The following is a 17,205-nucleotide window of genomic DNA, read 5'->3' on the forward strand; positions in this document are numbered from 1 at the left end:
GTTCTTTAAGCCAAAACCACCTGCCAAAGGAATCCCTCATGTCACAGAAAAAAAAAGCTTTCTTGAGTTGCCCTCCTGCACTCAATCTCTGTGTGAGAGCAGCCTATCTGAAGCATAGCCTTGGGGCCGATGTGGAGGTAGGCACGGAGACAACGAGAGAGATGGGCAAGTGCAGGAAAGAAAATGGTGGAAGCTGGGGAGAAGACTGGAGGCCACCAAACAGTGTAATGTGGCTATGATACAGGGCTCAGTAGAAGCAAAGAGTGGGTGATGGCGATTATCACAGGTTTAATTAAAATCCACTCCTTTGCAACATCTATTCAAAAATACAATGATATTCTCTAGACATCCCAAATCTCCGGAGCTGGTACTCTCAGCTTTGTGGGTGAAATGTCAAAGACCTGACTCGAGCTTTGAAGGAAAGTAAGAAAATATTTTGCTAGATAGACCAGCTCTTGTCCTTCATCCCTTCAGGTCACCAGCTTCCTGAACTTGAAACTGTCATCACGAATGACGGCAATGGTAACATGCGATGGAAGGAGCAACATTTCCAAGTCACCCAAGAAGAATGTCGAGGAAGAGCAAAGTCAAACCCCACTGTTCAAGTAAGAAGAAGGCATTTATTCATCCATTCAATTATTTTTAAAAAGATTTATTTATGAAAGAGCGGGAGAAAGCACACACAGGGAGATGGGAGCAGAGGGAGAGGGAGAAGCAGAATCCCGATGAGTGCAGAGCCTGACATGGAACTTGATCTCATGATACATAGATCATGACCTGAGCCAAAACCAAGAGTCAGACACTCAACAGACTAAGCCACCCAGGCACCCCTCAATCAATCAATCAATCAATCATTATTGGACCCCTGTCATCAACTGGACATTAGTGTTCTAGTGATACAGCAGTGAACCATACAGAAAAGATCTTGCCCTCATGAAGCTTACATTCTAGTTGAACAGACAAACAATAAAGGAATGAACAAAGTGATTAAATAATATGAAACTTCAGAGATCAAGTCTTGATGAAGGTAATCATCAAAGATGATGATACAGGATGATGATTTCATCCCACAAAAGTAGTTAGGAAAGGTCTTTCTCAAGAAGTAATGATTGAGCAACAACCGTGATTAGAGTTTTCCCCTTTCCTGATGAAGACTGTAATTCAACTCCAACTATTCTAGTTCCTTCTGGCCCAAAATAATCACATATCAACTAACACAACACCCACTTGATATTGACCTCATTCTCTATCTACCACCTGCTCAAGAGCTAATGGATATTACAGATAAATACTTTGAAGCAGAATAGTCTTTGCTAGTTTCTTTGTTCCAAGGGAAATTTTTATTTAAAAAAAAAACACTGTAATATTTTGGGGGAAAATAGTAAATTTTTAAAAATAATGATAACTAGAATCCTATGAATATGTAAACAAGACCACAGGGATTCTTACAGTTTTTTTACTTTTTTTCTTTAAAAATAACAGTTAGTCCTTTTATTTTCTCTCAAGACATAACATGTGCAAAATAAAAAAGTTCTTGCACATTTAGGTTTTTACAATTTAAGCATTATTACCTTGAGTCATTAAAGTCCACCCAATTTTGGATGATGAGGTTGAAAAGGTAGTTCATATACAAAATATGAGAGGCCCAGAAAGAACCAACCGTCCCCCTTTTTTTTGTTACACCTAGGAATTAGATATTTTATCTGAAGCAAAATAATTCATCATTTTGGCTTTGATATATTGACTAAATTATTGTATCATATAAAAATATATTATTGTCAAACCAGATTTACGAGCCATCTATACAAAATGCATAATAAGAAAGATGATCTTTTTCTCATTAATTATAAAATCAATTTTATAACATGGCTCCAATCATTGGAACATGATGACCAATACTAGTTCTGCTTTCTTTGTAATCCTCTGTAGCATGTCATGCTTCATAGAAGTCAAGTGCAGAGCCTCCAAACATGCCTGTGATAGGCATTGACTACTGTGACGATCTATTTTGGCTTTTGTCGACAAACACTCAGTTCTTTACCTGAATTTCAGGGAAGCAAAATGAAGTTCTATTGTAAACCCCTGGGAAGCTATGTCTCAAATCCCTGATCATGGCTGGGAACTGCTGAGGGGACCCTGTTTCTGTCTGTTTTCCTAACAGTCCCCATGTCCAAGCTGCAGCTACAACAAAAGGTTCAAATGTTAGTCAAGCAGTATATTCTCTGTTTTGTGTGGTCTTTAGGAGAGGTTACAAGAAATCCGCTTTTAGGTATTTCAAGATCACTTGTTCCGTGAGTGTCTCGATCCTCTGCTAATAAGTATACCACGGCAGATTGCCCGCTTTGTGGCATATGTGGATTTTTCCTTTGCTTTATCACCATTGAAGAAGTCCAGGCCGTCGATACAGGAGGAAGAGTAGCCTTTCATAGGCCCACAGCCACGCAAGTGGCAATTTTCCTCCTGATTGCACTTCGGTGATTCCTTCATAGCAAATTCAATGAAGGGTGCTAAGCTGGCGTGTCAGTATTTTCAGTGAGTCCTGTGCCCATCTATCACACAAGCTCCTTTCTCAAATCCTGGGACCCTGGCTCTTCCTGGTCCATGCTAGTCGGGGCAGAGGTTTCCAGCAGAATGGAAGACAGGCTATTTAACGATCTGCTGGTGGGTAGTTCTAATAAATATTTAATTAATGAATGAGTTTGGGAAGGTCACCAGGATTTCTCGCCCTCCTTTTTTTTTTTCATCAGTTCTGTTTCATTAGCCCAGTAGGTCCTTTCACAACTGAAAGAAAAATATAAAGATCTAAAAGACTCACATTATGGAAGGGCATCATTTCTAGAAGTTTTCTTTGATTATTTCTTTGATTACTACTCTGCCATGGCACCTTTCCCCCCTTCTGTATTAGCAATTGTTTCGACGTTGAGTGTGCTGGATGTGATTTCCTGTTTTTCTTGTGGTTGTACTTCATTCTCGGAAACACGAATTCAGCCTTAGCTGAATCTCATATTCCTCTACTGAATTTTTAAACTGGGGAACCACTGTTTTCAATTCCAAGAAACTCCTTTGGTCCTCTAATTCCATCCCTGCAAGAGTTTAAGTCGTATTCTATAAGGGTTTCCTCTGCTTTCCACGTTGGCTCTGCCTCTGTAACAGAAGTTTCTTGTCCTTTTCCACACCAGCCGATCTTGCTTCCATCTGAGCTACAATGTTCCCATGAAGTGGTTGTGATGTTTCTCTGTCTCTTCGTGTGACAGCGTGCTGGCTTTCTACACCTGTGCGTCTCTCTGGTTCTTTCCTGCGTACTGACAGCCAGGGGAGGGATTTTTCCTTTGGTGGTTACCAGTGATCCCCAAGGGCACTTTGTGAAAGCCTCTCAGTTTACAAGTCCAAGGAGGGATAGGCTGACCTTAGCTCAACGTAGAAACTATCCCTCTTGACATGCCATCAGACAAGGGACACTTAGCCTCTCACAACTGTGTCATGCAAACAGAAGATGCTTTTTTTCCCTTCCCCCAGGTTGGCCGGCCCTTCCCATGCAGCCCCTCCCCTAGTCCACTCCCATCAATTCCAGCAATCCCTATTTATATTTTGTTCCTATTTGCATATTCTTTCAGGAACTTGGTATCTCACAGTATGTGGAACTTCTTCAGGTTGCCAAGGTCAGCCCCTGACTTTTTCTGGATGGCTGTATTCTCTAGGATGGGAAGGTGAAGCCAGGTCACCATCTTCCCAGAAACCCACATCCACACATTTTAAAAGCATTCTTAGTTCTGAGGAAGATAACACGCTCCTGGAAGATGAAATCATATTATTATTGCTTTCCTAAATCATCACTCTAGAAATAAAATATATACAGAAATGCATAATAGTACAAAAATAGATTGGGATAAGGTCACACAAATATGTAGCTTTTATAATATTCATTAAATGCTCACTTTTGATTTACCAGCCTCATCACTCATCTGGTTACTATAAAATGGCTCAGGTTATTAGCTAATTTTTCATAATAGTAATGATAGCTAGCATTTACTAGCTATCTACTATGTGTCAGGTCCTGAAGTAAGTGTTATGTATGCATAAAGTTATTAAATTCTCACAAACCCCCTATGAAATAGGTAGTATTCTTTCTAACATATTATAATGTAGGAACCAAGGCCCTGGGAAGTTAAGTAACTTACCAAAGTCACACGGCTAGTAAAATGATTTATTTCCCTAATTAAATAATAGCTTTAAAATAGCTCATGTATCATATTTTCCTGTATCCCCAACTGTGCTTGGCACTCGGGCCCTCAGTAAACAAACAGTAATTGAGAGAAGAAGCAATGTTTTATTCATATTTGATCTCTAGAACACAGCACACTGCAGAAATGTTTTAATTATAAAGTAAGGAATTAACAAGCCATGGAGATTTAAGAAACAAGTTCACATAAGATGACCTAAAGCTATTTACAGAAGACTTGACTCTTAGCCACTAACCTGGGTTGCTGGAATCCAAATATGTACAATACATTGCCTCTGTCCTTAAAGAACAAGCAGTCTGAAGGGAAAGTAGATGCTTGAGCAGTTAAATATAATAAAATGCAATGGTTTTTACATGTCTATATAAAGTGCTATAGGGCTACACATGAAAAACTACTAATTTTTCAAGTGAGATCATAAGGTTTTTTTCTTTTTATTAATTAACAATTGAATCACACATAGAAATAAATACCACTGTAAAGTTTTTTTTTATTAGAAAGTTTATTGCATTAATCTATACTCATTTGGTGATATAAATGACAACGTAAGCTCATACTGACCAGAGTTTACCATCTTTGGAAAAGAGAGAGATTTTCACACTGAAAGTAATTTTTGTTTGCTACAATCAGGAAAATTCTTACGTATTTGGATTTTTTTCCTTTTAAAAATATATGCTGCAATTTGTTCATATCAAAAGGAAGCGTGGAGTAAATACTGAATGAAGACCCAATGTCAGACCCAGTGTCAGAAGACCCTAAAAAGGCAGTTTGCTGTACATCTTAGTTAAGAAATAAGCACTCATCCACACCTTCTGACTCACACTTGCCCATCTGTATACACTGCCATGACGTAAAGCTTTTAAGATCAAAATATCTATTAAATACTGAGTTGGAATAATAAAGACATTTCCTGAAGATAGAAGATTGGTTATTAAAAAAAAACCCATAACCTTAAGACACAATTTTTATGACTTCATCTTATTCTAAGTGGTAACTGGACTTCTAATATTGACATGAATTAATAGTGTAATACTCCTATGCAACTTTTTTAATATTTATGGTTTAAAACTCCCCAGTAATTGTCAAGTACTGCTGTGGCTCTTAGGATGGTCCACATTTTCATAAAGTGGTTTGCATTTCTCACAGCACACACTGGTTGTGCTAATGGAGTTGACTGGGACAGGTTGTAACTATCTTACAAAATTCTACCTTGGCTTTCCTAAAACTGGGGAATATAATTTACCATAGAGATAATGCTAAACATATTAAACTCTCTTGGCATGACTACTATGGCATGTGAAAGGAATTTCTATCAAGCACTGTAAATATTCCTTATCATGTAATTCACTATAAGTAACATAATGTCCATATGAAAGCGAGTATATAAGCTATTACTTGGGCCACTTTTGGTGTATTTATCTATAAATACAAACAGTTTATAAATTGTCTGACATATCCCCCTCTAGGGAAAGAAGAGTTTGGCTGACATTCTGACGTGAATGGCTTTTCCTTCGTATTGCCAAGCATATTCACTGCTGTGACCAATGTAGGATATGAGGAAGAAATTAATCTTAGGGTCCCAAATGAATGAGCTCAAAGGTCATGAGAATTGATTCATGGTGTATGAAGAATGACATCATCACTAAATTACATTTCATATATCTGCAGGGGTCCAAAAGGTGGCAATTTCAGCGGGGGGGTGGGGTGGGAAACTTGCCAGGTCTTTTTGTCTTTTAATTTTCATTCTGACAAAAGAAATTCTCTCCTTTCCCAAATCTAGATCAAAATATCTAGGAAGTTTTGACTTCTCAATTAGACCTCTCCAAATATACCATGTTTTTACAATATCCAAAGGCTCTATGTGTAATTGATGTTTGAAAAATCTAGAGTGAACTCTGGTGAGCAAGACTCACCTCTGATACAAATATGGTGTCAGGACAGCATCAATCCTGAGCAGCTGGTCCAGCAGAGAGAATGTACAGGGAGGGATGGCAGCGCTCCTTCCGAGTCCACATCTGCTGCCCGGCTTTCTGCTTAAGATGCTTTTCTCTTTGTACAGGAAGCTCTCAGGATTTTGGCGGTTTTTTTTTTTTTTTTTTTTTTTTTGGTAATATAATGAGAAAAAAAGTTTGTTTTTTTTTTTTAACTATATTGAGGGCATTATGGGGAAACTCAAATGTATCGTGGAGCAATGAAGAGATGCTTCTTAAACAAGAAGGGGATAAGATTTTTTTTTTTTTTTACCAGAAAGGACTTTTCATGGCTATTGACCCACAAGTGTCTCAGTTAAATGTCTACCCACCCCCTAGAGCCAATGGTCCGCCAAAGGGTAACTGCTGAAATGAACCAATTGTTTCTAAGGCGTGTTCCAGGAAATTCAAGATGTCCTTGAATTAACTTTGGGGCTCTTGACAAGAAACAGCCATTAAAGGAGTGAATGTCCAAAGTGTGTATCATCTCCCTGACCAAACCACCATCACAGGGGCAGGTATGTGATATGAACTCACTGGATACCCCAACTTGATAACTGGCAGAGACAATGCCTAGCAGAATGGGTGCAGAATACATATTTGTCAACTAACTCACTGAGACACCACATAGGGTTTCATGTCTTTAAAGATTCACAGCCACTGTTTCCTCTCATGAAGTTGCTTCCTCATGCAGCTTTTCAGACCTTCTGCTCACCCAGGTAGGTCAAGGAGAAACCGGCTTCCTTGCATCACGTTGGCATTCTCTTCAGACAACTACCTTGAAGTGAAAAATGTTAGTGCATGACAGGTATGCAAAGGATGAGCATCCATTCTGGTTTGCTTGGGACAGTCCAGATTTACGCCCACTGTGGGTTAAATATTCATAATGCCCTCATTTACACTCATAAGTGTCCCAGTTTGGAAGATGAATTGTGTGATCCTCCCAACGAAGGTCTTCGGTAAGACCAATCTGTGGTACTCGTTCCATAATGAACAGTTCCTCACTCCCCTTCCCCCTGGCTTAACCAAGATTTGGAGCCCACAGATCAAAAGGAGCTCCATTAATATTAAAAAGCTTCTCTATTTCGATTATAAGCCACTCACCCCTGGTTACTTTGCAATTTTAGTAATGACCAATTTTAATAGATTTGATTTATGTATTTTCATCTCCTCCCTCTAAAAGAAAAAAAAGGGCAATGCATTTTATCAAGCAAAAAAGATAAGTGGCAATAATACAAGAAACAATGAACATATAATATAATTTTTTTTCATTAACAGTCCAAGCACTACAAAACATAGAATATACAACTTAAAAACAGAAATACAAATTAATGAAAAATGGGGTACACGTCATATTAGCAATGCAAAAGACCAGCTTAAGCATAGTTTCTCTAAATCAACAATTAATAAAAGGAAAGTGCCCTTTTCTCAAATATGCACAAAAATATTCCGGTCACTTCTAGGGAAAAGTTAATCAAAACTTTCTGCTAATTCTATATTACAGCATGTGTTACTAATGGTTTACAAAATCGAAGCATCTTCTTACACTTAAAATTTACAACCTTTTCCAATCATTATACACTCATTTAACCCGGTCTGTCAAAAATAAAACTATTTCATTTCCATATTTATGAAATAATTATTGATATGTTATGGACCTTCAGTGGTGAATATGTACGAGAGGGACAACGATCAGAATGACATCATGGGTCAAAAGTGGGCCAAGGGTCCAAGTAGATAACCCTCAGCCAACTACACCTGTATACTGATTCCCGAAATAATTCTACTACTTCTAAAATAAGTCTAATTTTTCATTTCTTCATCCTAAAAAAAAGTCTAAAGTTTTCATATTTAAATGGGCTAACCAATTCTAGAGTTTACTCAAAGTCTCTCCAGGGATGCCACTTGACAGAACATTTCTTCCTGGGTTCATATTATCTCTCTAAGTCTGAGTCCAGCTGAAAAAAATAAACATAAGGACTCAATACTATACCCCTTCACTTCTACATGTTTAGTGATTCACACTAGATTTTATGATAACTGCACAATCCTCGGTACAGGTCTGCAATGCAAATGAGAAAGAAAATATTTAAATTTTAATTGTTCAAGCCATAATGCCAACAGCCACCGTACCCCATGACCCCCTCCCGAAGACCTCCGCGCAGCCATGCTTTCAGCCCAGATTTTATAGGAAGTCATGCTTCACAAGTGCAGTTCTAATGCTTAGAAGAACAGGAAGTCACATTGATCTCTCCTTCCGAGCCACCTGTACAAGGTGGACCTACGGTCAGTCAGCCTTAGCTTTGAGCTTTCTGGTTCATGTCCAACAGTTGCCTACCAAGTAGATTAACATTCACCTAAGGTGGCAAACTTGAGCTGGAGAAGAACCGAACTGCAGTTCTGGAAACTGTTTCAGTGGCTACCAAGCAGTCCTTGGGTGTCATTCACTGCCGCTGCCGCTGCCGCCGTCCTCTTGCTTGGGGGAGGGTGAACTGTCTCGGACTGGCAGCAGGTCATAATGGCAAGGGATGTGACTGTTCTTTGGGAGGTCGTATGGATCCTGGGTGAGATGCCCATTATTGCTGAATATTCCTTGGACAACACTCACTGTAGGTTCTGTGACAACCAGGGACACATTAATTTATCAGCAATGGAAAGTTTTAAAAAGAATAGAATATGGCATTTCTTGAAAATCTCACACATATAGGAGGAGCACTTCTAAAAATGTAAAGAAACATTATTTTAATGAACAAAGGAGGGTTTTATAATCACATTGAGGTGGCTACTCTACATCTGTCAGACCAGCTGATGTGTACATTGGAGTTCTGAACAGAAAGGTGACCGTAGGTTGGGATGAAGATACCCAGGGACTAGACAGAAACCCTGGATGTGAACTGTTGTCTGAAAAGCACTCTGTAGATAATCTAGTCCAAACCCTTTACCCTATAGGTGAGAAGACTGAGGTCCTATCAGGGTAACTCAATTCATGGAAATACTTAACAAGGTGACTTTAGGACTCAGGACCCTGGCTCTCAGTTGAGTTCCCATGTTAAAGTGGTGGATTTACCAGAAGGTTCAAAGGGGGATTGTAACCAACTTAAAAAAAAAATAAATTTAGGTCACTATACCTCCCATTAAAAAAAAAAAAAAAAAGCTGTCTTAATTCTTTAAGAAGTTATCTTTTCAGAGACATGTCTGTGACATAAATTAATTACTAGCTACTGGATTTAAATTAACTACTTCATTTACAAGTTAACAAGTAATAGAGAATTTTTTGAAATTTAAATCATAAACTTGAGAGAGACAGAGAGGAAAAAAAACCTAACTAAATATATAGCCCTATTCTACCTACCCGGTGACAGCTCTGATGTGTTTCAGCTTTCCCCAAAAGGTATTTGTAAGGGGCAATCAAAGTAATTCTAATTTTAAATTGAATTCTTATTAATTTCCATCCCATTCACATCCAAGAATATTACCAATATATCAGACAAATTTAAAAGTAAAATGTTTCCATCCTGCTAAAAGCATTAATGTAATGAATATGCAACCAGAAAGTAGAAACACCTGTTTCATCCCCGTGAACCATTTGTTTAGGCTAACTCCACACCAGAGCTAAGGTGAGACATATGCTATTCCACAGGTGTGCTCAAATAGTCACTATGGTTACAAAACAAAAGATGGACAGCCAAGTGAGAGATAAAGAAAATTTAATTAATTTTGCTAAATGTTATTTTCATTTCCCTTAAAATTTATTTGACACCAACTAATATGGTCACTGAAAACACAGGTTGCATTGAAAATATGGACCAGTGTCTTCAATCATGTTTATAAGAACTGTTACTGTATGCTCAAGGACTTTAAAACTGTTTTTAAAAAATTCCTATATTAGGTTCTTTCTTTGGTTAGGGGAACTCACCAACTTCATAGACATTCTTGTTGGCTGAAGTTGAGTTATTGATCTCTGCATAGGGGGAATCTCTCCGTGCTGGTGACTTCATTTCCACATAGCCACACTCTGAGTTTTTGGGGATAAGTACAGGTGGATCTTTAATAGTGGCATATGGGTTTTCAGAACTGCTTAGGGAGCAGTTACTTGAATTATATTCAGAATTCTTTCCCAGATCTGTGAAGAGAGATGGGGGAGAAAAGCAAATGTTATTGCAGGGACATTAATTTTTTTCTTGGTGGTAATATACTCAGGTTACTTTTTTCTCTTTGTAGCTAGTTTTCTATAATTACATATACCAACAGCAACACCATACATTTTCCACCTGTTTTGGAGAGAATCTGCTTTAAAATTACCCATCTGTAATTTTTAGCTCCACTTTCAGGTGAGTATCAATGTAAAACATTGTGGATTTGATTTCATTTTGATTTTGTTTCACACTCAAAACAATTTCCATTCTAATTTACTAATAGTCTCTGAATTCTCAGAGGCTTCAATCAAGAAACCACCCGTGGATGCCCCTGGGAGCACAAGATAGTTCTATCATTGTGGTGAGGGAGGTCTTTGTGACGTGAGACTTCCTTGTAAAACTTCAGGACTGGGCACAAGAAGTTATTCATGTAAAGATGCTGAGCTCTTGTTTTCCTTGCTATTTCCTTTTTCATACATTTCTCTCTCTCCGTAAGTCCTCTATCTTTTCAAAGAAATATGAGTGTTTCCCCAGCAAATGGAAACCTTTGTTCCTGCAGACTTATGCTCTAACACCACACACCTACAGTCACGCTCTTGACCTCAGTCAAACATGTCTGTGTGTCTAGTGGTGTAATTCACCACACCAACAACTGACCATTTTCTCTACACTGCCACTTTTGCTTGTTTAGCCAATTATTTCAGTCTCTGATATAAACTGTTTTTTAAATTATGATTCTGATAGATGTATTTCTTCCTTAATTTTACACCATACCTTTCAAGGATTTTCCCATATAGCTTCTGTCAAGTCCAAAAGCTCCTGTGATAAAGAAGAAAAAAATCCCCAGTGAGATCTGGAAACAAGAGAAAACCCATCTAATATTCCAAGGTCATGGAGGAGGATGGTTTGGGCACCTATGATCTGCCCACTGCAAGAAATAACCAAGAGTGCTGCTTTTCAAACCTTTGTTACCAGGTTGCTCATGCTTGATATTTTCAGCACTTAGAATTTAAAATACATATATATATCATTCAGATCATTCTCCTACTCATTTCCAGTGACTTCGGGAAAGGTTGATCAGTACAGGTAGGAAATAAGGCATGGGTGAATTGGTATACTTGATTCAAGGTCGCACTGTGGAAAGGACATAGCCAGGGCTAGAACTGAGACAAAGGACTTCAATTTCATCACTCGCTCACCACATGACTTTTGGCAAGCTCTCTCTCTGTCAATTTTTTTTTTTTAATCTCTAAAATGAGATAAAACTTTACAGGGCTGGTGTGATCATTAAGTGAACTAGACCGCATGAAAAGGGGTCCTAAACTCTGAGGCGCTGTATAAATGAATGGTAACACAGAATGTGTCCTACGACCCCCAGCTTCATTTTACATGGAGGCATTCCAAGATCATTACATGATTTTTTAAAGAAATGTTATAGTCTTACATCAGAAACAGAGAGTAATGACTAATGACAAATATTCAAATAAGTAGGAGAATGGCTAGGGGACGATCCCCTGTGACTGTGCATGTCTCCTTTAGAGTGGTAGTTGACTCAAGTTCTGATGTCCTGGAGGACACACTTCTGTGAAGAGGGAGCATCCCTTAAAGGGAGAGGGTGTGTCTAATATCGTGGGACAGGATACAGGAATGTACTCTTTTCTCAGAGAATATTTTCTCTCTTTTGGGTCTGGGTTGTGAAGCCTAGCCATGCTCCCAGCTGGTGGGAAAGGTGCCCAATTATGCAGGGAGGCAGGATAAGGATGTATAGTGAATTAACCTAATCAAAGTAAGCTCTGGCCTTTGCCCTTAGTTCCTGGGAGGGGATCTCTAAGTCCTTGGACGATCCCACCCAGTAACAGTGTTTTGTTGACCTGGGGCCTAGGACTCCACTGGGTAGTGTAACAAAGAGATTTATGGAAGGGGATTTGGGCCACTTCATGTCAGCTCCATCTCCAGATGGGCTGGTCAAAAGGTCAACCACATGGGCGGTCAGCCATGTTGACCTTACCAAACTCTCATAAAAACTCTAGACACCAAGGCTGAATTGAGCTTCCTTGGCTGGTATACTTCACACCTCTTGTCATATACTGTAGCCAGGAAAAGTTAGCACTTTCCATGATTCTACTGGGAAAGGACAGCTGGAAGCTTCTGGCTTGGAACTTTCCTTGACTCTGCCCACTGTGCCTCTTCCCTTGGCTGATTTTCACCTGTATCCTTTGGCTGTGATAAACTCTAACCATGAGTACCATGAGTATAACAGTTCGCAGGGAGCTCTATGATTCTTTCTGCCAAATTATGGATCCTGAGGGTGGTCTTAGGGATTCCCAGACCTTTGTAAAAAGACCGCATGAAGAAGGGTAGGACCTTGGCCTCTGAGAACTCCCTATGAAACAACTCTGTCTCTGCTGCTCTGCTGGATTCACTTAGCTGTCTCCAGACTTTAGCAAAATCTTGTTAACTGTCCATCTTGATCTTAGCTGTGTAACGGCTAGCATTCCCCCAAGAGGCTCAGGAGAGGAACAGCCTGAGGTGAGAGTAAATTAGGGAACAAGAGTGGCACCGCGACACCAGCACACCTGCCAGGTTTTCTCTGGAGGCTGTTTAAATGAGGGAGCAGGCGGGTTTCCTCAAATAAACTCCCATTTGTTCCAATCCCTGGATAGATGCTTTCAAATGCTTTGCTTAATCTAATTCACACAATGAGTCACAACATGATCACTAGCTCTATGAAACAAATGAATGGATCTTCTTCATGGGGGTGATTAGTCCAGTGCCATATAACAGAACCAGGAGTCGACCCCAGGGTTTTTTGTGCCAGGTTTAGGCTCTTTCAGACAACATCACAACAACTTCTCCATCATGTCAAGCACATACACATTTCAGCATCCATAGTGTGCCCTACCCTGTCCATTGTAAGGGAAGACTTTTTCTGGTCAACAACTATAAAGGGACATTAAATGTAGAATTGCTCTTGGATGGAAACTCATGAAGGAGACCCAGAATTTCCAATGAAGATGTTACATTCTCAGTCTGGTGGGTCTTAAGGAGATAAAAAGCAGAGAAGTTTATATGTTACCACTTCAGGGACTGGGTCCTAGAGTTAGGACTATATGTAGCAGGTGAAAGTGGAGTAAGAGAACTTTTCCCTCATTAGTGCCAGCTAGTACTTTGCTGATATCAACTCACATATTCCTTGGAGCTACAAGAGATCTCTCTGATGTTATATGATTTGGCTGATAAGTATACTGTGAATCTTGTATCTAAATAATTTGACCGTGTTCAGAAATGCACAGCTATTTAATAATGTGGATAGAGAATGCAGACAGAAGTTAAGAATTTGTATTTGTTTTTCTACTTTAACATTTACATTTCTACAGTAATAGGGGATTCCGGAGCCCATACTGACTGGTTCCTCTATCTGGCTTAGGTAATTTGGCGTATATGGTGTTCCCAGAAAGAGCAGGGGAGGAGTAAGTAGCTGGAAGATGAACTTTGAGACCTGGCTTTACCCTCTTCCTTCCATGAAATCCTCTCATGGGCAAGAAGTTAACCTCTCTGGGTTTCCCAGTTTATTCCTCTAAAAAACAAGATTCATGGAAGGGCCCATCCAGTAAGGTCGTCAGATTCAGCAAATAAAAACAAAGGAAGGACATTTCAATTTGCATTTCAGAGAAACAACAAATAATTTTTAGGGTAAGTATGCCCCATGCAACTTTTGGGATATGTTTATACTAAAAATATTTGTTGCTTATCTGAAATTCAAATTTAACTGGGTTTTCCTGCCCACCCCACCATCAAATAAATACAAAAAAGGGTTTGCTATCCATAAGGTGAGCACATATCAGTTACGGCTTTATCAAGCACCTCCCTGAAATCAGGGGCAATGGCTTGGTAATGGCACAGTTCACTCAGTGGGGTGTCACAGCAGCTCTTTAAGGCTGGTCCAGGAGGCCTCGCCCCCTTTCCAGGAGGCCCACAAGATCAAGACCGTTCTCATTATAATACCTCGACATTATGTGCCTGTTTCACTCTTGTTCTCTCTCAAGTGCATTGTGGTTGTCTAAGAGCAGCACCAAGCATGGGATCACCAATGACTGAATGGAGAAGCAGATATGAGAATCCATCTTCTCTGAAGCCAGATGTTAAAGAGATCCAACAAATGTAAAACAGTGTCACTCTTCTCACTAATTTGTTTTTGTTTCAGAAAATGTGGGTTTTTTTTTTCATAAAAATGTGTTTTACATTATCATGAAATTAATTACTGTTATTATAAACAAAGCAATAAATAACTCTCTTAAATGGTCTCAGTTTTAATTTGTAATGTGGTATCAATAGATATAACCCATATTGAAAGAAACTCTTCAGGGCTCCTGATAACTTTCAAGAGTTATGAAGCGGGTCTGATTCCAAAATGTTTGAGAAGCACTGACTATATTCCTGTTGATATCTTCATTTCCTCACCTAAAGGGGAAGCGGCCCTCAAGTATGGGTGCCCCATATTAAAAGACAGCAAAGGGGAACACACATCCTGGTACCAGCCTGACAGAATTCAGACTCCAGCTCTACCATTTAATAGGCTTTAAGACTTTTCTCGGGGGACTGACTCAGTTTCTCAACTGTTACACGGACATGATGATGACATTAACAGTACCTACTTTTCAGAGTACTTGTGAGAATCATGTAAATGAATATTTGTAGAGTTAGAATGGGAGCTACAAGCAGGCAGAGATTCTCATCTCTTTTTATCAATTCCTGGCACACACTAGGACCTTAATAAATGTTTGTTGGGTAGATAAAGCACCCAGGACATTAATAAGCCCCACACAGGCATTAGGTATAATTCTATCATTCTGTTTTTCTCATGCATATTTCCAATAGATCTCTTTGGCACATCATAAATCTATGAGTATCTGAGGGGACTAGAAAATAAGGGAGCTTGTTGAGGATGGATGTTGGGAGAACTTGCCAAGCTCATTGAGGTAGCCGCCATGTTTCCAGTCTGCTGGCAGTGTTCCCGTGCAGTCCGCCACTGGGCCTCTCTTCCCAGGATTCACATTTTTCAGATTTACAAACAGCTGATTGTTCTTCGACTGTTAAAAATATAAACCATCAAGATGTAAAAAGAGAACATAGCGTAACCCAGCACAGTGTTACAGATGTGGGAAAGGACATCTGTGGCATGGATCAAGGGCTGGTTCTTCAAGGAGGCCACGCAAGGGGACAGAGGTCATCATGGGGTAGGCCTTAGAGGGCAGTAGGAGTATCCATCCCTTGGCCCCAACTATTCCCCTACTGCCTCAAATTCTTCATCTCCCTTAGTCACTCTATGCCCATTCAACTTGACTTGAGTTAATGTACATGGAACTTTGAATTTTAAAAAGTTAAATTTTCTTGGTTGGAGCTCTCCTGTCAAACACTGTATGATTTCTTATGAGTCACCAGTGACTCTGAGCCATTTTCTTAGCCATAAACATGAGGATAAGACTATGTACTTTACCTCCTTCCCTGAATACGTAGGGGAACAAATGCAATGATGAACACGAAAGTCTTGAGGGAATGGGAAGGGCTATTTAACTATTAGGTGCCATAATTAAAATCCAGCAGCATTAATTTAATTGCAATGGAATTAATTTGACTAGCTTGGTTTTCGTCTAGCAGAGAGCCAGAATATGACAATGGAGATTATAAATATAATTTGGGACAGTTGGAAGGAAGAAATGCTTGGAATTTCCAAGCGTCCTCAAGGAGACTGGGGGTGAGGTGAGCGGTCTGGGAGGAGCAGCCCTAGGCGTCTACCCTCTCTGTGTACCTATAAAATGAGGAAAACAATCACTCTTGAGTCACAGGATCGATGTGAAGATTAAATGAATTTATATTTGCAGATTGATTAGAAATGCTTGGCACACAGTTTCTATTTGATCATTTTTGACCTACAAAAAAGCAATTTCCTGTGGTTCAACCTAAATCAACACATGCTGCTGTTTTTGTGAAGAAAGGACAGGGGGACCGGGCAGGGCACTGGAAGACAGGTGGTCTGAAAAGACAAAAGAAAGGACCCAGGATGGAGTATGCTAAGGTCAGCTCTGAGACACCATTTTAAAACCTCAGGCAATATCAGAAACATTATTCCAAAGACCTACACCAGAACCAGTACAAATTGGAGACAAGGAGACCGTGACTCACACTCCAACTGCCTCCCTCACGAACTGGGGAGCTCTGTTTCGAAGTGAATGTAACTCCCCACCACTCGGATTTTTCACCAGTAAATTTGAGATTCTAATATGCAATCAACAAGATAAGAGATGGAAAGTGCCCAGAACTGAAGCTCTCCCCCCATGCTCCTTCCTGTACTTTCTCTTCCCTGTCCCGCGTCAGGGCCTGGGAGTCACTTCCTCTCACCTTAGTGATGGTCATCCTGTCCCTGTTGTTGACATGCGGGGATGTGGCGCACTGGGTAAGCGTGTGATAACTGGGGTTGGTGAAGTAATGACTGTTGGCGCTTCCCCCATTGCTGTGGGGAAGGGTTTCTGTAAGAAGAGAAGGAAATGATTCAGATGACAGGCTCCTCTAAGTCTATGTGGAACAAAGGGAAGCAAAATAACCAGAACAAATGTTTGTACCGCTTCCACATTACAGGCTGGGCTGAATCCCCTCCTGCCCGGCATACGCAGCAAAGCTTCTAGAAGCAGCAGGTGCCTGCCTTCCTACCTGCTTCCTGGAAAACCATGCAAGTGTCCTCAGACAACTCCTCTTCGCCTGGGAAGCCATCATTTTGAAGCTATGTCTGCTGGAACTTGCCTCTTTTTTAAATCTTTTTGAAATCTTTTTTTTATCTTTTAGACCCTATAGTTCTTACCATAA

The 17,205-nt window shown here is 39.8% G+C and overlaps 1 protein-coding gene across 2 annotated transcripts in view; it reads right to left on the reverse strand.

Annotated features, from left to right (window-relative positions):
* Positions 1–6,381: 6,381 nt before the first annotated feature.
* MEGF10 (multiple EGF like domains 10) overlaps positions 6,382–17,205 on the reverse strand; it is a 164,425-nt gene continuing 153,601 nt past the window's right edge. For both annotated transcript variants that reach the window (XM_032336849.1, XM_032336851.1), the window contains exons 21-25: positions 16,744–16,871; positions 15,311–15,434; positions 11,119–11,163; positions 10,125–10,331; positions 6,382–8,824 (exon numbers count right to left, since the gene is read on the reverse strand). In XM_032336849.1, the coding sequence (XP_032192740.1) occupies positions 8,649–8,824; positions 10,125–10,331; positions 11,119–11,163; positions 15,311–15,434; positions 16,744–16,871 (680 nt within the window). In that variant the 3' untranslated portion in view covers positions 6,382–8,648. The remainder of the gene's footprint in view (positions 8,825–10,124; positions 10,332–11,118; positions 11,164–15,310; positions 15,435–16,743; positions 16,872–17,205) is intronic.

This window comes from Mustela erminea, chromosome 3 (assembly GCF_009829155.1).
Source record: "Mustela erminea isolate mMusErm1 chromosome 3, mMusErm1.Pri, whole genome shotgun sequence".
Lineage (NCBI taxonomy): Eukaryota > Metazoa > Chordata > Mammalia > Carnivora > Mustelidae > Mustela > Mustela erminea.